The sequence below is a fragment of the Magnolia sinica genome, chromosome 15 (genome assembly GCF_029962835.1).
Source record: "Magnolia sinica isolate HGM2019 chromosome 15, MsV1, whole genome shotgun sequence".
Taxonomy (NCBI): Eukaryota; Viridiplantae; Streptophyta; class Magnoliopsida; order Magnoliales; family Magnoliaceae; genus Magnolia; species Magnolia sinica.
In genome coordinates this window covers 76,768,024-76,793,457 of record NC_080587.1, presented here as the reverse complement: position 1 = coordinate 76,793,457, position 25,434 = coordinate 76,768,024, and the positions used below count along the sequence as shown (strand labels likewise).

The 25,434-nt window shown below is 39.8% G+C and overlaps 2 protein-coding genes across 3 annotated transcripts; one reads left to right on the top strand and one right to left on the bottom strand.

The window, feature by feature from the left end:
• Nucleotides 1-1,557: 1,557 nt before the first annotated feature.
• On the top strand, nucleotides 1,558-5,316 carry LOC131228202 (ethylene-responsive transcription factor 1-like). Of its 2 annotated transcripts, none has more exons than XM_058224081.1 (3): nucleotides 1,558-1,955; nucleotides 3,713-4,597; nucleotides 5,099-5,316. In XM_058224081.1, the coding sequence occupies exons 1-2, from the start codon at nucleotides 1,706-1,708 to the stop codon at nucleotides 4,594-4,596; spliced, it is 1,134 nt and encodes a 377-aa protein (XP_058080064.1). In that variant the 5' UTR covers nucleotides 1,558-1,705; the 3' UTR covers nucleotide 4,597; nucleotides 5,099-5,316. The 2 variants fall into 2 exon arrangements, with proteins under 2 accessions (XP_058080064.1, XP_058080063.1); XM_058224080.1 differs by having other exon boundaries at nucleotides 3,713-4,639.
• An 11,224-nt stretch (nucleotides 5,317-16,540) lies between these two features.
• Nucleotides 16,541-24,025, bottom strand: LOC131227238 (large ribosomal subunit protein eL18y-like). The gene is made up of 5 exons (XM_058222993.1): nucleotides 23,879-24,025; nucleotides 23,683-23,772; nucleotides 21,240-21,368; nucleotides 20,316-20,498; nucleotides 16,541-16,913 (listed from the first exon to the last, which is right to left on the bottom strand). Exons 1-5 carry the CDS (start codon nucleotides 23,879-23,881, stop codon nucleotides 16,758-16,760), a joined length of 561 nt encoding a protein of 186 aa, XP_058078976.1. The 5' UTR covers nucleotides 23,882-24,025; the 3' UTR covers nucleotides 16,541-16,757.
• Nucleotides 24,026-25,434: the final 1,409 nt, after the last annotated feature.

Below are 25,434 nucleotides of genomic sequence, written 5' to 3'. Positions count from 1 at the left end.
CAAATATTAATTATCTGCTTTTGTTCTTAAATCATCCATTTGATAGTAATCAATTGGATGGTTAGGATGTCTTGATAAGCGAGAGTTTAGAGATACGATACATGCGTTGTAGGACCCACAATTTGGATGGTCAGGATAACTGTACAAGATTGATTACACATGGAAATGGTGTGAGCTATTGTTGGACGCTGACGAGATCCACTCATCGGTTAAGGTCATCCTAGATCCGAGCCGTCCATTAGACGGCACCTCTTTGATGCGTCTACTCACAAAAAGGGGCGTTGAAAGTGGAAGCGGATTCCGTCAGCTCACGGTAAGGAGGAGTTAGGTCAGGCCTTGACCGTAGGACCTACCTTGATGTAAGCATTGTAAATCCGCGCCGTCCATACGTTATTTCGCTCATTTTAATGCATGGGCCCAAACAATGAAGCTGATCTAAATCTCAGGTGGACCACACAGCAGGAAAAATTGGTGATTGACCATTGAAACATTCTTGTTGGGGACTAAAGTTTTGAATCAAGCTGATATTTGTGTTTTCCCATCATCAAGATTTTTATGACCTTATCAACAGGTTGGATGGAAAATAAACATTAACATGGGCCTTGGAAAGTTTTTAATAGTGGACATTCAATCACCACTTTTTCTTGTGGTGTGGTCCACTTGAAATTTAGATCTGTCTAATTTTTATTCCCATTCCATGTAATGACCTGTAAAATCAAATGGACGGCGTGGATATACAATTCATATATCCAGGTGGGCCCTACGTTCACTGCCTGACCGAATCTGCTCCCGTTGAAAGTTGCATGCGTCCAAAGTCTACGTTACTGATGTGGGCCACGTGTTGAGTGCAACGTTTTTTGCCTTGAGACGTGCATGTGAGGCCCACCTGATGAGCGCTGAGAAGACCATCCATCTGTCATTTTGAAAAGTAAATCATGTAGCTAATCGGGTCCATTTCAGTAAAATTTCTGGGGTAATTGCCCATCGGGTATCCAAGATAGGGCCGCCGTAATGGACGTCGTGGATCTATCAGCACCTTCACCAGTAATTTTACAAAAGTCCAACAGTCAAATTTCAGTACCCAAGGTGGGGCCACCGTAATAGACGGTTTGGATCTATCAGCACCTTCACCTGTAATTTTACCTATTTAATCAGGGGCATTTCTGTAAATTTTAGGAACCATTTCAACAGTAATTTTACCTGCTTAACCGGGGGCATTTCAGTAAAATAAAGTAACGCCGGCTGTTGCCGCCGTAATGGACGGTTTGGATCTATCAGCGGCTCCCTCACCTGTAATTTTACTCAGGGTATTTCAGTAAATAAAAAAAAATTAACGACTCAGGATGTGATTACCGTAATAGACGGCTTGGATCTATCATCATCTTCAACAGCCCATTTTACCTGCCTAATCAGTGAATTTCAGTAAAATTTTAGGGACCCAAAGATGTGGCCGGAGTGATGAACGGTTTGGATCTATCAGCACCTTCAGCAGTAGTCAGGGGCATTTAAGTAATTTCAGCCACCAACCCTTCCAATAAAAGCGCGTCTCGACTCGTCTGAGTGTCTTGAGAACATTTCACCTTCCATTTGCGTCTCTGTCTTTCGAACACCTGACATTTCCGATATTTCGCGTTATTTTCAGAGCCGATATTTCTCTTTGTTTTTATAAATTTCAGGATCCGATATTTCGGACTCGATCTAGAAGATGTGTGGAGGAGCAATCATCTCCGATTTCATCCCGCCGAGCCGATCGCGGCGACTTACAGCGGATTATCTGTGGCCGAACATCAGGAAGGGTGGCAGAAATGACTACTCGAAGCCGCTGAAACCGAAGATCGTTGGATTGGAAGACGATTTCGAGGCCGATTTTCAGGATTTCAAGGACGATTCGGACGAAGAGGATGAAGTAGAGGATGTAAAGCCGTTTGCTTTTCCCAAACCGGATTTCTCTCGAGGTATATGAGAAGATAGTGGATTTTGATTTATTGGGGTTTTGGTTACCGAGTTTTTTTTTTTTTTTTTCAATTTTTTCGATTTGGTTTTTTTTTTTCATTTTCTCGTGGGGTTTTTGCAATTTTTGTGATATGAGTATTTTGGGGTTTAGTTTTTTTCCCTATTCTCTTAGTGTTTTTTTTTTTTTTTTTGCAATTTTTGTGAAATGGGTTTTCTGGAGTTAACTTTTCTTCTATTTTCTTGGGTTTTAATTAATTAATTTATTTATTTTTGCTGTTTTTGTGAAATGGATTTTTCTTGTCGATGATTTTTTTTTTTTTTCCTTAGCTTGTCTTTTTTCTTGCTCGCTTTTTTTTTTTTTTTTTAAATTTTTATGAATTAGCTTTTCTTTTCTGATGGTTAGGAAGTGTGAGTGTTTAAAAAAAAAAAAAAAATCTTTAGCTAGTTTTCTTCTTTTGGTATGAAGTGGGTCTTTTTTACGTTTTGTTTTTTTGTTTTTTCTTGATCTTTGCTCAATTTCAGAGTTTTGTTTTGTTTTGTTTTCCCCATCTGGATGTCAAAGGAAGTTTTTTAAAAAAATAAAAAATAAAAAAGGAATTTTCTTTGGTTTCCCTCTTCTTCTTCTTCTTCTTCTTCTTCTTTTTTTTGACTTGTTTTTATGCGATTTTCAATATCTTTCTTTCTTCTTTCTTGTTGATCTTTTTTTTTTTTTCGAACTTTTCTTTTTCTTGGAAATCAGATATGTAGGATTTTCATGTGAAGCTTCTCTTTTCCCCCTTTTCGTCTTTGTTTTCAGTTAGTGGTTGCTTTTACTTCCTTGATTCCCTCTGTATCAAAGACAGAAGCGCCTTTTCCCTTATCATCAAATGGGGGAAAGTATTTTAGAAGGGAGGGTTCTGATTTGATCTCTTTATTGATGAATGATGAATATTCTCCCAATATTTGGTTGTTTCCCCCTTTTTGTTTCAATAGTCAGGATTTGATGCTTTGTGATTTCCTGTTTATTGAAATCCAATCCCTGCCATCGACCAACACATGAAAATGAAGGAAAGACAGATAAAAATGACGGATTTCCTCAGCCTCATCGTTCCATGTTTGATCTATATCATGGATTCCTTTTCTGAGTGTTTACTTTCCTCCATCATCGCCAAATTAGCATGTGAATTGTTGGTTTTTTCAATAACATTATCTTCTCTCAGTAGGAAAAAAAAAAGTGGAAGAAGATGTAAGAAAAGAAAAGGGTCTCATGGCCATTTCCGGAGCACAGATAAATACTTTGTGATTTTGTAATTTTGCATACTTGTTAGAATTTCCAAAAATTTGCAATTGTGGCTCTTCCTTATCCACACAAGTATTGTTTCGTGATTTTTTAGAAATTTTACTAAGAGTAGAAATTCTAAAATTATTTTTCTCATTGTCTTGGCCAAAAGGGCAGCCTAGGATTGTTACTTGTCTGTAGCTTTTTTTTTTCTTTCTATAGCAATGTCTTGTAATTCTGTTTTTGGGTTCTGATGTTTTCCCAAAATCCTTTCAATCTATGGACTTCAAAACAGAAAATTTTAGAATCACCGAAATAGTGGTGAAAGGATTGAAATTTTTACTTGCACTGCGAAGTTGGGTTGTTCTGTTGTTTTCTTCACTGATTGTAGTAGTTCCATAGCAAGAAGAACTAATAGAAAACAACTAAACATTTGATGATGTTGATATACGTCTTCCTTCACATGGTTGCTTCCTTTCCCTTTGCATGTTGAAATTACAGAAGATTCTATTAGTACCAAATCTGTGGAATTCAGTGGGTCTGTGGAGAAATCTGTGAAAAGGAAGAGAAAGAACCAGTTCAGAGGAATCCGACAGCGTCCATGGGGGAAATGGGCTGCCGAGATCAGAGACCCAAGAAAAGGAGTTCGGGTCTGGCTTGGGACCTTCAATACTGCTGAAGAAGCTGCAAGAGCTTATGATGCCGAGGCTCGGAGGATCCGAGGCAAGAAAGCCAAGGTGAATTTCCCTGAAGAACCATCCACGGTCACTCCGAAACGCGCTGTGAAACCAAGTTCTCAGAAATCTCTGAAGTCTGAGAAAGCCACACCCAATCAATCCTTCAATTTCATCAACAACTCGGATCATGAGTTCTACGATACTCTTGGGTTTATGAGCGAGGAGTCGTCTGTTAAGCCATCTGGGTGTTTGGGTTCCTTCCCCGCAAATGGAAATCCAGTGGAATTCAATTCTGTCATGCCTTCTGATGGTGGGCGCCTTTGTTTCAACTCAGATCAAGGGAGTAATTCTTTTGATTGCTCTGATTTTGGGTGGGAACGTGAGGCCAAAACCCCTGAGATCTCATCCATTCTCGCACCTACACCAGAAACTGATGAGTTAGAATTCATAGAAGATGCGAATCCGAAGAAAAGACTGAAGAACAATTCTGAGAATGCAGTGCCGGTCGAGGAAAACATGACAATGGAACTTTCTGAAGAGCTGTCGGCCTTCGAATCATGTATGAAATTCCTGCAGATCCCTTACCCCGAGGGTAGTTCAGACCCATCTATTGAGAGTATCCTCGGTGGGGATGCGAGCCAGTTTGGTGGGAGCTCAATTGACCTCTGGGGATTTGACGACCTGCTGCTGGAGGGTGGCATGTACTGAGGTGCTGTAATCTGGCTGCTGGTGTTTTGTAAATAAGTTAAATGTCAGTAAAATTCTCCTTCCCTTTCCTTCTTGAGGAACCATGCAATGTTTGATTAAGCATTACAATCGGCCCCATAAACTATACATGAGGTGCCCACCTTTTGGTGCTCCAAACCGTTCATATAATGGGCCATTTGTTGTACAACAATAACAAAAAATGCCCCCTTTGGATTATCCTAGCCTTCTGATTTGTCCCTGGCTAAATGCTGATTATTTTTTTGCTATTGTCCATTTTCATTGGATATTTCCTGTCACCTCATGGGGGGTGATATTTGGCATGTGAGGCCCATAAGATCAGTGGTTTTGGTTAGCCATAGGCCAGCCCCACCTATATCGTTTCGGGGCCAATGGTTTCTCTCTATTTAGCATGGCATAGCTCCTCTTCTGTCTCTCCTTTGTTTGTGTTAATGGGTTCTCCTTTTCTTCCCATAAAGGGTTCTTTGTTCTCGTTTTATTTCAGGGATCTTCGTCATCAATGGCAGATGAAATGAGGAAGAAGAACAGATCTGCTTCCAGCTATGGAGAATTTCCCAGTAAGTCTGGTTTATGAAAGTATCGGAGTAATAGTTTTTAAATACTTGTTACCTTATCTCTATTTTTAGTTGTTTGGATTTGGGTTTCTATGGTTATGATTATGTGATGAAACTGGAACGGATTAAAAACTATTGCTGTTTGTTCCTTGTGGACTATGGAGATGGCCCATTTGTGGGGGAGGAAAAACCGTGTTGTGAGGACCATGTATGCAATGCATGCCTGAATCACCGGAGTTCTGTTGAGGTGGGGTCTATCTTTCAGTGGGCCCCATTGAACAATCCTAACCATTGTTGATGGGTTACGCTTTTCTGTCCGTTTGTAGGCTGATTGTTGGATGGTTGGGGTGTTGAAGCATGGTCCATCCACAGTGGAGCCCACCATATGAATGGTCTGGAACACTAAAAGGTGGGCCACACATGTTCCAGACAGCTGACTGGATCAGAGCTTCAGTGATTTGGGCCAAACATTGTATATTTCCTTATTTGGATTGCACAATCCTTTTTGGCAGTTGGACATGAGCTAGGTGGTGGCGTGGAGAAGTGATCACCAACAGATGCCTGTACCACAGTAGTGGTACAGGGCATTTTTAGCCACTAGATGCATTGAGGGGTACAGGGCATTTTTAGCCACTAGATGCATTGAGGGGAGAAGAGAAAAGCCCCGTACCTCAAGTGGCAGTGCAGGGGCCTGCAGGTGACCGGTTCTCATGTTTTGTGTGAAATGTACTTGCATTAAAATGGCATCTTCATGTTATGATTTATGTTCCATGTGGCAATGCTACAGACCCATCTCACCTAGGATAAAACTGCTCATCCAGCGGGACCCATTATTGGGTGGACCATGCCTCTGCGTCACACTCGTCTCTGATGATCTCAGCCCTTGGATTAGTGGGGATAGCAGGGGGGTGCTTGTTGGGAGTGGCCCACATCAAAAGGGGGACCTGATTGGACCGGCAATTGATTCCCACATTCTCAATGGATGAATACTTTTAGAGATGGGTATTGGATGATCATTTCTTTTTGCGTGTGTAAGAGAAAAGCTTCTGGCTCTAAGTTATAGTGCTCTTAGTTGCATCTGGGCGGTTGGACAGTTGAATCGATCTATATAGACTACCTATTGAGTCCTGAACATATTTCATGGTTTTAACATCTGGGTTGCATTTTTTTTTTTTTTTAATGATGATCTGAACCGTCCATGTACATGTTTTGGATTCTACGCTCCCTAATCCATGTTAAGAAACATTTGTGGAACTAGTTTTTTTGTATGAAGATGAACATTCAATGATTCTTAAATCAAAGATTCAAATGTCATGGTAAACAATAGAAGCTTGATTATAAATAGTGGTATTGAGAACATCAACGGTTTAGGTGAATCTAAGGTTGCAATTTAAGAGTATAAACCCACCACCATAGCAAAATCCTCCTAGAGGTTTTTTCTTTTTTTTTGCTTTTGTTTTCTAAAACCCATTTCTTGCCTTCCGTGAATGAAACCTAAGCCATTCGTCATGCACTAATCACATTTTCTGATACTCAAAATACCCCTGAAATCCTTTGAAATGTCTTCTTGTGTGCCTTCGAATATTCAAAGATCTCCTCCCTCTGATGAAGCGAATTATGGGGGCAGAAATGTCCAAAGCTTCTCACATGTATATAGTTGGAGAGAGAGAGAGGTAGAGGAAAAGACAAGAGATCTCCTCTGGTGGGCCAGCTTAAGATTCCCCTCATTCTAAGGAAATCAATCAATTCATTTGTGGGACCAAATTTGGGTGGAAGCGGAATATCTGGTGTACCACACACCAGCTCTATAGCTGCTGTAGGTACGTGACGCTCGTCGAGCTCCGAGTTGTACGAACGGTTCAAAGGAGATCAAAGTTACATGGGCCCCACAGTGATGTATTTATTATATCTACACTGTTCATCTATTTTTAGAGATCATTTTAGAGCATTATCTAGAAAATGAATCATATCCAAAGATCATCTGGACCACACCACAAATAGCAGCGGAGATAATGATCTTCACCATTAAACAATTTGTAGGGCCCACCATAACGTTTATTTTCCATCCAATCTGTTCATAAGGTCACAAAGACCTGAATGAAGAGGAAAAACAAATTTCATATTGATCCAAAACTTCTGCGACCCAAAAAGGGTTTCAATGGTAGACGTTCAATTCCCCCACTGCTTTTTGCAGTGTGGCCCACTTGATAGTTAGATCTGTCTTATTTTTCGTCTCAAGCCTTAAGACAAGCTCGTCAAATGGATGGACGGTTTGGATATAACACATACATCGTGATCAAACCTACAGAATTGCTGACGTCAATACAGCAGCTATATAGCTGGTGTGAGGTACAGCAGCCAATCCGCTTCCGTTTGAGACGCATGCCACGTGTACGGCAAAGGGAGGCCACAGCAGCGTAGTTGTGGTAAAATAGGCCAGACTTCCCATCAATCTCAAGTTCTAAGGGACCAGGTAGACCCGACCTGACAAGAGTAGACCCAAGTTCAGCTCGGCCTGACAGGTTGACATCGTTAAAGGTGGTATGTACACCAGAGTTCTAAATTTATTGAAGAGATCCCATCCCTCTTATTAAATGGATATTCGATAGCGGTGGGGTGTGGTGTGATTGGATCCAGCACCCATTTATCATTTCTAATTAAAATCTGCCTGTGACTTTGCACTTGACAGGGATATTGGATAATTTGGATACTCCCTTCCAATATTCTTCTTTCTGTTTTTTCTTTTTTTTTTTTTTAACTTTTACAGGATGTGAATGAAACTCACCATGAGAGAGAGAGAGAGAGAGAGAGAGAGAGTGAGTTGTGGTGAATATCAAGCCCCTTTGGATGCCTAGATGAGCCATAATATTAGTTTTAATTCCAATTGCAATTGCCATTAGTACATGCTACTTGTAAATATTGTGCCATGACTAGTTAATGGCATGTGTCATGCACATTAGACACATGCACATTAGAAGTAAGAGATTATAATAGAGATGAGTATCTTAGGAGTCGCATTTCAATTTTTGGACATATGGATTAGGTTTAGTTTCAAAAGTTTCAAGGCAATTTGACCCAAACTTATTTTGAATGTATCCAATTTGACTCATCTTAATCCAAGTATAAGGTAGAACATACATTTCTACTACAAGTTTACTATTTTTATATAATAGTGAAACATATTCAATAGATTTTATCCACTGTCATCACCCATTTCATTCCAAGTATAAAGTAATACATATATTCCACTAATTTCACACAAGTTTGAATTTAGCTGATCACTACTCTCAAATCTACTATCAAGGATAGGTAGGATGCCCTACTGTTTAGGATGGATGTGAGGGGCCCACCGGACGGTTCGAGTAGGAGGAACCTAGATTGAAATGTCACCATTAATTCCACGGCCGAGGACAGGTGGACTGCGTATAAGTCCACTAGCCGATCCAATCGGATACCCGAGAAGTCCACTAGCCGATCCGATAGGATACCCTACTGTCGAGGACGGGTGGTGTTGCCGTTGGTTGTTTGGCTTATGGTTTATGTTCAGTATATGGAGAGTGGTTTTTTGATTTCATTTTTATTTTCCATTCATGCTCATTTTATTTTACTATTTTACTTAGTTGATATCTTCATTTACTTGATATTTGTGATGCTATTTTGGGAGACCCAAAGATTAGGTTTTAGATAAGTTGTAGGTAGTAGTTAATTAATTCCAAGTCTAATGAAATTGTCTATAATAAATAAAGTTAAATTAATTAGAGTAGGGAGATTGTAATTAGTTAATTAAAGAATGCATGTGACATGTTTATGAGAGCCAGTATAAAGAAGGGTTGTGCTAGGTTAGCAGCTATAGAGTCTAGAGTCGAACTGGTGCATCATTTATATTCCTGAATTCAAACAAATAAGGTTTATGTAGCCAACCTCAAACGATGAGGATGATGACGTGCATTATCTATATTCTTGAATTCGAACGAACTGGATTTATATGACCGACCTTAAGTAATTATAACTAGGCTTAAATGATGATGGTGGTGATGATGACGATGATGATGTGATGTGTTTGCTTTGCTGGAAATGGATGGATGCATGAATGCGGACAGAAGTGATTTTATATAGCCGACACCAAGTAACTAGGATAAGACTTAGATGATGATGATGTGACACGTTTGCTTTGGTGGAAAGAAATGAATGGATGTGAAAACTTCACTTTTCTCATCTACCCACCCAACAGGTTGGTGAAAAATTAAAAATTAAAAAGGAACACTATCATTCAAATTTTATCAAATTGGATCTATGGTGAAAATATAGGCCTAATTACTAAGTGGGTCGGGTCTAAAACTCCTCCTCGGCCCCACCCATCAACCAATTTCAACCATCTATTTGATTGATTAAATGGTCCCGTGAAAAAATGACAATGAGACCATGTTTGAATGCCAGTGATAATTTATGTTGTTTGGATAATAAAGAGAAAACCATATTATAGTAATTAATTATTACAGCATTTTATAACATGAAATCTAAGTAGTGGGAGTTGGGTAATTGTTTTAATTGAAATATAATATTTTTATTTCATATCCAAACAAACAACTTTAAAATTGGAATCCATTTTTCTTCACGGTTGCCGGCCTTAAAAAGTTCACCCAGGAGGTGGATGGTCCACCTCCTTTCTTTCACGGGTGGGCCATCATCTGTTGAATTGTCTGTCAATGACAATAATCAACCAACCGACAATCAAAGGTGGTTGAATAATATTAGAATATAGTACAGGGTGATGTGCATATTCAACTAGTTGGATGATATTAACTGTCCACCTGACTGATATCTTCCAACGTATCCGTATCAAATCCAACCCATTGAATATGTTGTCCCACTATGATAATCAACTAGCGTAAGAATCAGCACTATCCAATGATCATGCGGACCACACTTGTATTTTACTATTCATCAGTGACTATAGATTATTTTATATGGTGTGTCCCACTCTATGAATAGATACAACTGATTCTTGACTGATGCGATCATCGTGGCCGGGCCAACCTACTGTACGGGTTAGATGTCGTACTACATGGTAGCTGAAAGTCATCAATTGGGTGGACGGTAACTTACGGTCCAACCGTTTGGATGGGAACATTTCTCGTTCGGAGCGGAGAACGCACCGGCTGGGAAGACAGGAGATGTTATTAATATTATATGAGAAATACTTTGATGCTCTGTTAGAGCGTCATGGATGATACGCAGTCAGTTGGAAATTACTGAGAATTTGAATTAATGGCATACAATTAATTTACACTAAACCGTACAAATTATGGGTAGATTAGATGTATCATTAACAAAAAAAAAAAATCTTATTTCATTAGCCAACTATTAGATTGCTAAACGTTTATTGAATCTGTCTCATTATTGGGCTCCTGCCTTAATGACCGGGAAAAATAAATAGACGGCATGGATAAAACACATATCATGGTGGGGCCTAACCCTAAAATGACGTGGAAAAATAAATGGACGGGGTAAATAAAATACATATAATGGTGGGGCTTGCCCTAGAATGACCTTAAAAATTAAATGGACGGCATGGATAAAACACATATATGATGGTGGAGCCCACAGAGCATTGTCCTACTAGCATCGTCCGTAGGCAATCCTTCTCCACATACATTCGTCTTCATACTCGAGCTCACTGGGCCCATAGGAAAAGTGACAGATGAGATGTCTACCCAACCTTCACCACCTTCGGTGAGGAATTATGGATCTACGGGTTGATCTTATGGCCGTCTTTGTGGGGCCCACCTTGACCGTTAGCAATTGTTGCCCCTCTCAATATATGAGTGGATCATTTGATAAAGGGATGTTAAAGCACGGCCCACATGATAATATCAGGTAAATATTATGTTACCTGCATACATTACATGAGAACTCGAACCCATGACCTTGACGCCAATATAGACTCCATTTACCAGTTACTAACATTGTCAGTAGCAAATTTTCTACTGAATTGACATCACCAAGTTGTGGGCCCCACTATGATTTATGTGTTGTATCCATACCATCCATCCATTAGGATAGTTATTTAGAGCATGGCCAAATAATAAGATAGATCCCAAACTCAAGTGGACCTATTATAGAAAATGGTGGGGATTGAACCCCTACCATTAAAAACTTCTCCGGGGTTATATAAGTTATCGATCAAGTTGATATTTGTATTTTCCCTTCTCATTGATCAAGCTGATATTTGTATTTTAACTTATAAAGAGGTAATAAACATATGGTAGACCCTGGAAAGTTTCTACGGTGGCATCATTGTGCCACTGTTTTCTGTGGTGGGGTCCACTTGAGCTTGAATCTGCGTCATTCTTTGGCCCATGTACTAAAACTCTCTCCAAATGGGTGGACGGCATGGATACGACACATACATCGTGGTGGGGCCCACAGAACTTGTTGGCTAATTTCCACGCCCCGTCTACCACTGAGCCATAAGTAGGGACCCACAATGATGATCAAAACAATAAAAAACACCCTAGATCAAATCTTTGGGTGGGCCACACCATTAAAAATAAATAAATAAATAAATAAACACCATCCAAATTCATTAAGAATAGAAAATATGGTAGATCCAATCTTTGGGTGGGCCACGCCATAAAAAATAATTTACACCATCCAAATTCACTTGTAACCTATCCAATAATTGGATACGCCAAAATTTCTGTTTGAGTGATCATATTTTTCAGTACAAATGACAGATAGGTTGGATGTCATGCATCAACCATGTCGGCTCTACAATTCTCCAATTTAATACTAAAAACAAAAATAAAACAAAAAACCAAAAAAAACTGAGGGTATTTTGATAAATCTCTTCCTCAGCCTGAATTACTGGTGAATTTTGCAATGAAAATCCTTCTCTTCCTCAGCCTGAATTACTGGTGAATTTTGCAATGAAAATCCTTGCAATTGGTACATACATGCTGTTAGTTGATCTGTTAACTTGGACAGTTTAATTGATTGATATGAACCATCCATTAAGTCTATAATACATTCCAAGGGCTACCATGAAAAAATGACACTAATTCAAATCCATCCAATCCTTAATTTGGCCTTCCATCCTTTTTTCCAAGTGATAGATGAGCTATTTACAATTGCCCCACAAAATACAATTCTTTGAAAACTAAGCAATCCATGATACACTAAACACCAGCAAAATCTGGATAGACCACGATATATGATAAACGCATTAGGTGCTTTGCTACACGGTTTCATCAGTAGTCATATACGACTTTTTACAGCAATGGTCAGCCTATTCAGCAGGTGCTAGGTGGAATGCAGTCAGGTGGGGAGTTAATATGTTAAGTAACCTATACTTTATAATTATATAAAGTCAATCAACAAGCCGTTGCGGCTCAACGCCAAACCAACTGCAACAATTACGCTTATACTAGTAAAAGAAGGGGCCTCTTTTCCGAGGGGCCACGGATTTCATCACCTACTATAAAGTGCCTCAGCCCACAGGCAGTGTAACAGTGACGCAGGGATGAATGTGATGAGGTGGATCATTGTCTTACTCGAGGATAATTACTCCGAATCTATGGAGCTTCTTTGGACTCCTCACATAGACTTTTCAAATTCACGAGGAAAATAAATAGAAATAATTTTAAAATATATGAAAGAAGCTTGTTGAATATTGATAGATGAAATAAATGAGTCTATAACCTAGGGATAACAAGACTTGGAATAAGTTTAGGAATTAAACTATAACCAAAACTCCTTAAAATTCATAACTTGCTATAAATAGTAAATTTTCTATTTGTATTAAGTGTGTTATGTGGCTTACCCACGTTATTCTCTTAATTTTTCTAAACACTTTTCATGTTGGGCGCAACTCAGCCCAACGGATAAAGAGTTATAATCAAACTAAAACTTATTATTTATGGTAAAAACGGAATTAAACATGGAATTCGACCGTCGATATAATAGAATCTCACAAATTCGGTGTGGGCAACCTGGCTATGCCGAGTTGGTTGGCTAAATTAGCTTGTCCTACACAAAATCATATATGATACGTCGATTAACTCATTTCGGCTTGCGAGATATGCCTGTTTTAAGGTTTTGATGGTCTTGATAACTTCTGCCTTTGATCGGGCCTTCTCTAATCCATCTTGGACATAAAAGTATCCGTGACCCGCTCCACATCAAACAGGAACTGACTTAAGCTCCCGCTCCATTAGTGGGTTGAATACTCCCTCGTATCAAGGCCATCCCTCCGAAATGCTGTAGCCGTAACGTCCTTTCCTTTCCTATACTTTTTGGGTACGTTTCTCAACCGGGCTTTCAGTCTCCGTTTTACATTCATTTGTGGGTCAAGACTGAAAAATCCGTAACCCCCATGTGCTTACAAATAGATGAATCAAATTATTGATTGAACTTATTTTTGTAAAAATAATCTTGACTGTCCACATTAAAAGGCCATTGCAAAAGGTTTCTATTTGCTTGAACAGTGTGTTGTTTGCATGGTAGCCTATGAAGTAGGCATTGGACCTAATGAACAGTCTAGATCAATGGATTGGGGTGCCTAGGTGTCCACTAGAGCAATTTTCATTTATAAATGAAGTTAAAAAAGAAGATTTCAATTAAATTAGCTACAATGTATATAGGTATTAGAATGATGTTCTTTCTCAATAAAATCTTTATTTTACAAGTAATCTTCATATAAATTGCTTTATATATCCATTAACATTTTTCACCTTCCCCTTTAGTTCTATCAACCGCCCGAAATCACAAATCTTTTTTTTTTTTTTTTTAATTTTTAATCACCCTCAATGATTTTTTAAGTAAAATGTACTTTGTTTTAGAAAACAAATGTTTTTAATTTGGTTTACCCAAAAAATGATTTTTTTTTAGTGTCCATTTCTAGATTACACAAAGTTTTAATTAAATATTTGATCATGCAAGGTTATTTGCAGAAAACCCGAGTTTAAAATGGAGTTTTACTAACAAAAGGTTAGTCCTGTTGATGCCATTACTAAATAAGCTCATTCTACAAGGTTGTGTGGGCCCAGCCTTAAATGTGTAAACCCCATCCACTCCATCATGTTTGAATCCTCATGTTCTTGTTGGATCCCAAAAGTCAGGTCAATCCAAAACCCTGGAAAGGCTAAACCATATAAAAGCACGACGAAAACATTTAAATCACAAGGTGTGGCCCACCTTTCTTTGGAATGGCCTGATTTTTGGGTTGTAAATTTTTTCTAGTGGGTTGCTTTTATATATATATATATATATATATATATATATATATATATATATATATATACCATCAACACTCGCCCCTTGGCCAACTAGGAAGAGAACTCGACCTCTCAGCATCAGGATGAGCTTGATCCCAACGTTAGGCTGAGCTCCACCCTAACGTTAGGCTGAGCCCAACCTCAGCAGGCCAGAAGACCATTTGAAAGAAATCACCCACCTCGGGTCGACTAGGCCCGCCACCCCCAATAACGACGCGACTTCAAGAGAACCAGGCCAGACCACCTTAGGTCAGCCGAGCCCAACCTAACCGGCATCCAATCGGCCCGCAATTGGCGCCAAAGATCACAGAAACCATCTCCGACATAATTCTCCTCGATATCCTAGCCGAATATCTAGAAGGATCCGTTGCGCATAAACTCAAAATCCTACTAGGATTTTGTCCCCACCAAAACAGGACGAACGCCCTCTACGCCACTGCCTCTTCCCACCTATAAATGAGAACATCCGCAAAGGTTAGAGCTATGCACAATCTCTAGCCCTAAACCCTAGACACTCCATTAGACCCAAATTCCTGACTTAAGCATCAAAGGGTCCCCAGCACGTGCCAGGGAGGGCCAACCGGATTTCTGCATGGAAAACAATATAAGAAAAGCTCTTGAAAACACTATAAGAACAGTTGCATAGAAAACAATATACGAAAAGCTCTTGAAAACACTATAAGAACAGTGTTTTCTATGCAAGGGCCATGTTCCCCTTGCATAGAAAACACTATAAGAAAAGCTCTTGACAAAACGTACAGAAAACAATATAAGAGGCTATTTGTGAGAGAGAGGGAGAGAAGATATCTCGAGGTGAGATGTCTACCACTAAAATGTCACAACAGTCTCTCACTCTAAGGCTCTCAAGTAACAACAGTTGCCCAAACATTATTTTTAGCAATGTTAAGAGCCTATTCGTTTTACCATTTATTATAGTAAATTCTGATACATTTTTAATAATTACTTTTATAGCTGTTTGGAGAAAGATGGAAATCATGAAGTAAATATGTCTCCTAAACGAGATTGCATCTCATGTATTGGCTACGTAAATTTTGTGGGTCCCACCATGATACACTTTGGATTTGCCTCATTTCTCTGATCATGCCCTAAAATGAGCTGATAAAACAGATGGACAGCATGGATCAGACACATAAATCAAGTTGGGCCCAGCAGATTTGAGGTGTATGGTTCTTCTCTTACAAGGTTTTAGTGAAATTGTCAACATTAAAATTTCTCATCTAACAGAGGTATTTGTCGTCCAATGTTCACTCCCACCTCAACTACAAAGGTCGACAATTAGCCAATTCTCAACCATCTCTACTTCTTTTCCACAAATGGCCCACCTGATAACCAGAACAACCCTATTTTATAGAGCCCTGGTGATGAGCAGCTCCTATGTCTTAAAAGCACGAGGAAACCAAATGCAAGAAAGACCCCAAAAAAAAGAGACGCCCGTTTATGCAAGCATGGCCCATGGTTCAGTGATCCACATCGTTGAAACAGAGGGCACAACCCTGAATTAAGCATGTTTCATTAAAACCATCCGCAATCAACACACAAGTGCCACTCACACATCGCAGTGGTATTTGGTATCAATTCACACAGGGTGCCACTTACACATCCCGGTGGGCCCACATCTCAACTATGCATCGGACCGTACATGATCATTCCCCCAGGTTTATACTACTGTAGAAGCAGCCCGTTGGACTCACTCCTCGAATATGGTGAATGAACATGAATCGGATGGTTGGGTTGTAAGGGTCCTCAGGTTAGGGTTGGAAATTTTCAATCCATATTGAAATCGGGTTTGAATTCAGGTCAAGCAAATTCAGGTCATGTTAATCACATGTATTTTGAGTTAGGTGGATGGTTGAGAAGAGAAGAATTTGGATCAGTTGCTTGGGTCCTCTCAACCCAACCAACCTGCCTTCCATTTTCCAGCATTTTCTGCCCCAAGTTGCCATTGAAGGATCTGTTCTCATTCTCATCCCTAATGATTTTGATCTGCTACCAGTCAAATGTAACCAATCTGTTTAGTTCGTTTCCACAGCCATATCCTCGACTTGCCTAATTACAAAAGCATGACCCTCAGCAGCATTGATGTTCAGATTATCAGCTTATCACACTTCAAAATGTGGATACAAAGTTCAGTAATCAAAACTCACCGGCCCTCGAGAGATAATATCCCTAACGAAGGAGCAAAAACAGATTCGATAGAATGTCAGACCTCAAAAATGAAAAAAGAGTGAAGAAGCTAGCACCTACTGCACTGATGATGGAAACAAAGATGGCTAGGGAGCAGGCAACAGCAGTATTAGACCCTAAAGCCACGGCTGTTTCTCCTGCCCCTTGCTTTTTCAAACTTCCTGCCCTTGGAACGAATGTAGGGTTTGGTGTGGCTGCCGGGCACACCTGGAGCCTTGCCGAAATGCTTGACTGCCTCTCTTTTCTTGGAGCCCCTCAGAAGAACCTGGCCCACAAAATAAATGACAAATTACTAGCTTTCTTACCTTAGTCTGAAACAAACATGTATAGAGATGACTCCCATGGCCCAGTGAGTGGAACATATGAGGATTCTATATTGACATTAGGGCTGAAAGTTGGGCGGGTTCAACCCGACCGACCCGTGATCGACCCGACATTGGGTTGGGCTCAGGCAGGATATATCGGATCCGGTCTTGGGCTTGGGCAATACAAACACCAACCCGATAAAACTTGGGTCGGGCTCGGGTTACCTGACCCGACCCAAACCCGATCGATATATAAGTTACTTATAAATTATAATTGAGTGCGGATCGTCTGTGTTGAAGGCACAGGAAATTCTAGTGCTGTCATGTTTCATTGGTCCACGTCATTTCCAATGACTCAAGCTAACAAGATACACCGGATTTCTCTATCCCAAATTAGATTGCATGCTACACAACACAACTTTTAAAGGAGTAGTTGTCCTATATTTTAACTTGTTTGTTTAGAAAAAATGAAGTTCTTTACGATAAATAACTACATATATAATTAATAAAATCATAGATACAAAAAAATAAGTGTATTGAAATATAATAGACTAATGTAATAATGAAAATATTAGCATGTGTCCACCCGACCGAGCCTTCTTGGGTTGGGCTTGGGTTGAGAATTCCCAACCCTAGGTTGGGCTGGGTTGGGTTAGGGTCGAGGTATAGGAACCTTGGGTTGGGCTAGGGTTGAGCACCAACCCGACCCAACCAGCCCGACTTGCAGCCCTAATTGACATAGCGAGTCGATCCAGTTCATCAGGTGGATTGAACGATGGAGCTTCAGTCAGTTTCATTCAATCACCATAGAATCACAAATGCAGCTCACAACTAGCCTGACAAAAGGCCCATGTCTTACGCGTGTCACATTAGCATTGTGTGAAGCAAGTAATCCTGATGAGGTACAGATGCATCATTATGCTATTAATGTGTGAATGGTGATGTTAGCACTAGTGCTGCTCACAGTGCATTTGGCTTCTACCATCTTTTGTCAACTGCATCTAATAGAAGTGGTAATGAGTATATTGCAATTTTATTTCTGAGCATTAGAATCAAGGGGATCCACTTCAAATTGCAATTTCGGTACTTTAAAACTGGATGAAGCAGATCGTAGCTGCAATTTGAGTGCTGCCTCCCAAGCATGAATTACTGGGAAACATCTTTTTTTCTTTCATTTTCTATTGATTAATCTGAATATTCACTTTTGAATCTAATTTCAGCATAAGGCGACAGCAACTCAGGCTATCACTTATTGGACCTGTTAAGAAATCAGGTTGGGTACAGTCTCTCCTTTTGTATTTGGTCAAAAATCTGGCCTACACAGGTTCGGTCGGGTCCATTTGATGGGCCTGGTTAAAGTCAAGTTGGGTCAGGTCCGGATAGTTTTAATAGTAAAAATGTATATTTAACATGCATTGACTATTACCTTTCAAAAGCAAATATGCATCGATTATTACCTTTCAAGAGAAATATATGTGTGTGTGTGTGCGCGCGCGCGTGTGTATTGATTATTCTAGTAAAGAAATGAGGTTTCCTAAGCCACATAAATACACAAATGGAAGAGAGCCCCTGTACACACCATGGGTACGTCAAAGCAGCACACATGTGCAACCTAATTCATCCATCTTTCTTCTTCTTCTTTTTTTTGAAAGGTTCAATTATGTAAATGCTTGTAATTGTCCCAAACCCAAGTTGAAACCTAGATCCAAAGACCCAATGGGTGCCAAACCCGATCAGCTCCAGGTCCAGGTCTTCAAGATCTAGACCCAGCCCTGAAAGGACCTGGACCTAGTCGGCTGGGTTGAGAGAGCGCTCTGACCTGAACCCAAGCCATTGACAGCAGACAGAGTTTGTAATGTTAACATCATATGGGAGCAATGAACTACTTGTCCCAAAGATTAAACCATGTACTGGTAAGTTCAAGCTACTTGGGGCCTGTTTGGTTGCTGGCGAATTCATCCCTGGCTTTTATGTTTCCTGAGGAATGTTAGAGTTGCCCTAGTATTTCTTGGGGAATGATAAAATTTTGTTAGGTTGATTTACGAAGTTTCAAGGGAAAGCTGGGAAATTTCTGAAAATACTGTTTTAACTATACCTAGGTTTTCCATTGACCAGCATAAAAACCTGAGGCGTGTTTTTTCAGAACGAGCTTGGGAATCGAATTCCTGGGGAATGTAAAAACCAAAAAGTTCAAAACAAATTTTTTTTTTTTACAAAAACCAGGGAACTGTGAAGCCCAGAAATATATATATATATATATATATATATATATATATATATATATATATATATATAAAGCAACCAAACACCCCTTATCGCTTAGCAGTTTGTCCTGCAACTGCCCCGGAAAAACCCTACACAATGGCCTGCCTGATGAAAGGTCCAGATTTTGCACATGCATGTCACATTGGCATGTGTGAAGCAAGTTGTTCTGGTAAGCTAGAGATAAGCATCAGCACGCTAAAACTGGTGCTGCTCACAGTGTGTTGGGCTTGTACCATTTGTAGATGGTTGCATCAAATAGTAGTGTTAATGAGTAAATTGCATTTTTATTTCTTAGCATTAGAATTGAGGAAGCATGCTCCAAATTGCAATTGCATACTTTCGAACTAGATGAATGGTGCAATTTGAGGGCTACTTCCTCATTATCAATACAGAGAAACATCATTCTTTTAAATCATGCATGGTTAAGTGCAAATACTTGGTGCCTAGGCAGTTTTCACAGCAATTACCCTGCCAAAACCCTACTCTTCTTCCTCGCCCTTTGGAGCCTACATGTAATATTTCAGGCTGGAGGCCAATCCTAAGTGAGACCATGCTGGCGTGTGAATGGTGTCAATGTGAGCCTCTGCAATTATGAGTTTGAAGAGTAAGCATCATAGAGGAAGGTTGATGTCTCATGTGTGGCCGATCATAAAACTTTTGCCAATCTATCATTTAAAACCCAACCCCAAGTTGATGGGAGAAAGGCAAAAGTTGATGATGGTGTTTAAAATGTATACTTGGATGTATGTCAGGAAAAAAAGAAAGTAAAAAGAATGGTTTTCCAACTTGTTGATAAAACAGCCCCTCTGGTTGAACTTATCTACAGGAGCACAAGTAATGAATCAAAGCAACCCGATTGTGATTCTAACTAGTGAATCACAATGCAAGGGGTCGCTGCCTCTTGCAAAGTGAACAGTAAACCATTATTGGACGTTAGTCATTGCTGTCAGTAAATAAATGTAGTTTCTTTTTTTACTTTTCCTTTTATGAGAGAGGTGCATAGCGGATTGAATAAAACATAACAGAAAACATGTAGAAATGAAGAGTGGCATGTTGAAATAAAAAGATTATAAAATGCAATACTAAGCATCACATACCGTGTTTTGTCCCAGAGGTGCCCTAAGAGCAAGCTGATCGAAGGTTAAGCATTCACCCCCAGCTTTCACAATCCGAGCTCTAGCTGTCTCCGTAAACCTCAGAGCAGTCACCTTCAATGCAGGCACTTCATAAACTCGGGTATCGTCGGTGATGCAACCAACCACCACTGCAGTCTTATCTTCCTATAGAATCAGCATGCAGCAAATGCTTTTAGCAAGCAAAACTAAGTGCAACACAAAAAAGATACCAAGAAACAAAATATACACTAAAAGCAACAGGAAATGTAAATGGAATTGTAGGTGGCATTTAAAAATCAACATCATGGGATTGCAGATGAATGCCTGTTTTCATGCATCTGGAAACTAACCAGAATTTAACATATATATATATATAGACACACAGACACACACACACGTGTGCGTGTGATCAAATTTTTTTTAAATTCAAACTCTTAAATGTAGCTGGAAACCAACCAAGATTTGTTGGTTCTATTTTTTGGGCGTTCATTCCTCATCTACGCCTTCTCGTGCTTGATAAAAACTCAGTAAAAAAACAGATTTGTATAGAATACCACTTTGTAACCGTTCATGAGTTGAGAGCAACAATGCATCATTCTTTAAAATGACCGAACCCCACGACAAAACCATATCAGGTTTTCAAGTAAACTTAAAACCAAAATATAAAAACCATTGAACCTTCTGAACTAGTTCCTAGTAAAGAATATAGCATGCCTCACAGTGCCAACCTTAAGAGATCATGAGTTAAAATTCAACTAGCAATAAAAAAATGAGAGTTTCCAATTGTTTCGTGAGTGGCATTTCAGAGAAGTAAATTGCGCAAGATATGCACCAGAATTTGCATTAATTCCAACATCCGGGAACCTTAAATTGAAAGAATTCAAGACACAGGCTGGGAATCTGTACCTTTCCTTTCATGAACTTGATCAACTTAGATAGTGACACCGGTGGTTTGTTGACCTTGCTCATGAATAATCTTTTCAATATAACTGCATTGAATTTACTGCCAGTCCTCCTAACCAGGAACCTATATAGCTGAGGATTCAAGAAACCAAAAGCTTAATCAGTCAAAAATCACATCTAATTCAACAAAACAAAAGCCTGTTATATATATAGATTCCAAAGCACATGTCACTCCAAAAGAAGTAAAGAAAAAAGGGTTCACTACGCATTCAAAGAATAAAATCAGGTTGCCCAAAAAGGAAACCTCTAATGACTACTAGCATAATGTTAAACCACAATCACTAGAAAAAACCCACCTCAAATATGGCACTGGCATGGTTTTAAGACTCTCAGAAGAGTCGTAATGCACTACATATTCAAAGAATACAACCAGGTTGCTACAAAAGGAAACCTCTAATGACTACTAGCAGAATATTAAACCACAATATAACTGACATATGGCATTGGCATGCATTTAAGACTTGGACAAGTCTGACACATCTCGTCCAAATGGACTTGGATTGTAACGGATCTGGTTATATACCACAAGTCACCATCCCAGTCACCCCCGACTATACTCAGTGCTGAAAAGGTATATCAGAGTCGCCGATTCTTTTAACCATGGGCACTAGGGAATAAAACCCACTGACTTAATAATATCATTTGATGAAAAAGGACACTCTAACAAGGTATCCCAAAATGGCTATGCAACAGCCATAACGTAATGGTAACGGTGGTAACCATTTACGCATTATAGGGTCGTAATAGCCTAACGGCCATTACGGAAAAATTAACCCATAATGGCCCTGTAACGGTCAGTTCAAGATAGCATTCCATGCACATGAGGTTAACCTTTCAAGATGTACAATCAGTCATCTGATGGGCCCCACTGCAGATGGTCAATGGACCAAAAATTACATATCAAACTATTGCAGCCAAGGTCTACATGGAAGAGGAGACGCTTTGGCATGTTGCACGGAATAGGCACATGGTACACAAATGTTGTGCACTAGGGATAGGCATTTTGGCCCCTGGGTACAGATGACAAGTGTGGAAAGGATGATGAGTACTAGATCTCCAATCTACAAAATTCCATGAAATGGGCCAAACAGGTTCATTCAGGATCTTATGCAAGGTGTTGGGTGTGGGCAAAGGGATGATATATTAATATTATAGCATCAATGGTCTTTAAATGGATATTTTTTCTTATGGATATCCAGAAATAGACAGTTAGTCAACAGTCTACGTCCAGCGAATGACATGGCTTAGTTTTCAAAAGCGCGGCTTTTTTGGGGCATGGCGCATTTGTGATGGTGCCCACAAGGTACACAGTCTCAACAAAGAAAAGGTAAGCCCAAACTGTTACTTTGGTTGGCTGAACTAAAAAGCACCATTTTGTTCAACACCATAAATCCTCTTAGTTTCAACCATCCATTTCCAGCACAGCAACCAAATGGCTCAGGATCAACAGACAGGGTTTTTGCAGCATCCATCCAGTGGGGCTCAACAGATTTACAAATCGGATCACAGAAAGGTGGGCCCAACCTAAATTCCATCAGATTAGCTGAGAACTGTGTGAAATATTGAGTCTACCATCACTACCACAAACTCATTTCAGTCTATAAAAATAATCACCACATTTACTAACAGAGATTTTTTCCATAATAGAAACCATAATGAGAACATTCAACACCAAACGACATAAACAGAAGAAAACTAAGAAATGCCTGATGCTTTTTCATTAGGGTGCAACAGCGAACGTAGCCCATTCTCTATAACCCCCGCATACCATTCAGTTGGCGGGAAACGCTATGAGTAATCAATTCCACCAAAACAAAAATACCCCACAACCCCAATTTCGAAGATCTTAAATCAATTCCACCAAAAGAAATATACCCCACAACCCCAATTTGGAAAATCTCAACCGCAGGACCAGCTGGAATTTTCCATTCAGTCAGCGAAACCAAACATTTGCAGACAACCAATCAAACAGCTAAGATCAATCCATTGAAGGAATCTCCACCACATCAGATGGGCGGCCTGGATGACCGAGCCATTTGCAGACAACCAATTGAACAGCTAAGCTCATCCCATCGAAGGAATCTCAGTAGCAGGCCCCACCTGATGGGCGCACTGGATAACCGAATCATTTGCAGAAAACCAATCAAACAGCTAAGCTCATTCCACTGAAGGAATCTATAAAAGTGGCCCCACCAGATGGGCGAACCATTTCCAAACATCCAATTGAACAGCTAAGATCATCCCATCAAAGGAATCTCAGTAACGGGGCAACACCAGATGGACGGACTGGATCACGTAACGCCCGCACGTACATCTGCCGGGCCAAACAAAAATCTTCCAATTTGTTCGGCCGAACATAATACAAAAAATAAAATAAAATAAAAACCTTGACGAGAAGCTTGAGGTAGATATCGCCTGATCTGGGAGCTGTTCGCTTCGTCTTCTTGCTCCTGCCTCCGGCCACAAGATCTATCCCCTGCCCCACCACAATCCAACGGTTCCAATCACGTCATCTCAAATCAATAAACAAAAAAACCCTAAAAACAAGGAAGTAGACAAGATTTGAATAGATCGAAAATTACCATTTTAGCCTTTTTGCCGAGTTCTCCCTGGAGAGATTGGAAAGAAGGAATGCAACGGAAGAGAGGGAGGAGATGTGGCGGATGGGCTTTTATAGTGACGCAGATGATTTAGGGTTTTGGAGAGATTTTTAGAACAAGAGAAACTGTACGTGCGAAACTGAGCGCACGTGACGTCTGTCGCGGGGGTGGTGGCAACGTACTGGGCTGGTCCGCGCCACGCGATTGCCTGAACCCGGTCGGGACCTAGTTGAGGCCCACCGTGATGTTTGTGAGATATCCACCCCGTCCGTCCGTTTTTCCGCACATGCTAGCACATGAGCCCGGTAATGAGGCAGATCCAAAATTCAAGTAGGCTACATGACAAGAAACAGCTGGGATTAAACGTCCACCGTTGAAACATTTGCATGCGCATGAATTTTGTAAGGCTTATTTATTTAAAAAGTAACAAATGAACTCCTGTTTTATAAGTTGAAAAATAATTATTTTTTGAAAAAAAAGAAGTTTATCTAACTTAAGTATGTAGATATTTTTTTTATTTTTGCATAAATTTGTCCTCAAAACTTTTTCAAGGATTTCTCATCTTATCCCTTTCCTTTCTCTTTACAATCTCTCCCAATATGCCTACACTATGAACGACTCATATTGAAAGTGACCCCCACATGATGAATGGTCCATATCAAAGGTGGGACCCACATGATAGATGGCGGACATTGAGTGCAGGACCACATAATGGAAAGTTGACATTAAAGGTGGGCCCACATGATGAATGACCCATATTAAAAGTTGGGCCCAACATAATTGGCAGTCCATTGCAAAGGTGGGACCTATATGATGGATGGGTGGACATCAAATGTGGGTCCCACATGATAGATGGTGTCACGCCCCGAACCCAGGGACAGACAGCTTCCGTGATGTCCCGAATCCGGCACTCGACTTCCATTCACAAAGTCCCGAGTTCGGCGCACCACAAGGAAGATTTTTTTTTTTTTTACTGAATTTTTTTATATACATAGTAATACCTGAGCATAAAGATCCATGATCAAATTACCAAGCGACACTCTCCAATAGAAATCTTGATGGTTACAAGTACAATGCTTTCCAAAAGATACACAACGTCAACATTGCCAAATCAAAAAAATAGATGTAATGCATCGAGAAAGCAAAGTCTTCCAAGCTACTCCAGCCCTGAAAAAAATGGAAAATAGGAAGCTTAGGCAAAAAGCCTAGTAAGTACACACGTGTGTGCAGTGTGTCCTACATGCAAGCAAGATAAATATACTACAAGAAATCATACCATGGTCATAACCATATTACATGCATTCGTAATCACATCGTCATCATCATATTGTCATGTCATAATTATACAATATCGGAAATACTGACAAGTCCATGAGTCATACAATATCAGAGTATGCAATATAAATCAGCTATGCGAATGAGGAGTTATAAAGAGCCAAATATCAGATGTCGAGAATGCAATGTAATATACAGTTCCGGATGAGTTCACGAATACCGTCAGCCATATCTAAATACTGAAACATAGTAACTTGAAATGC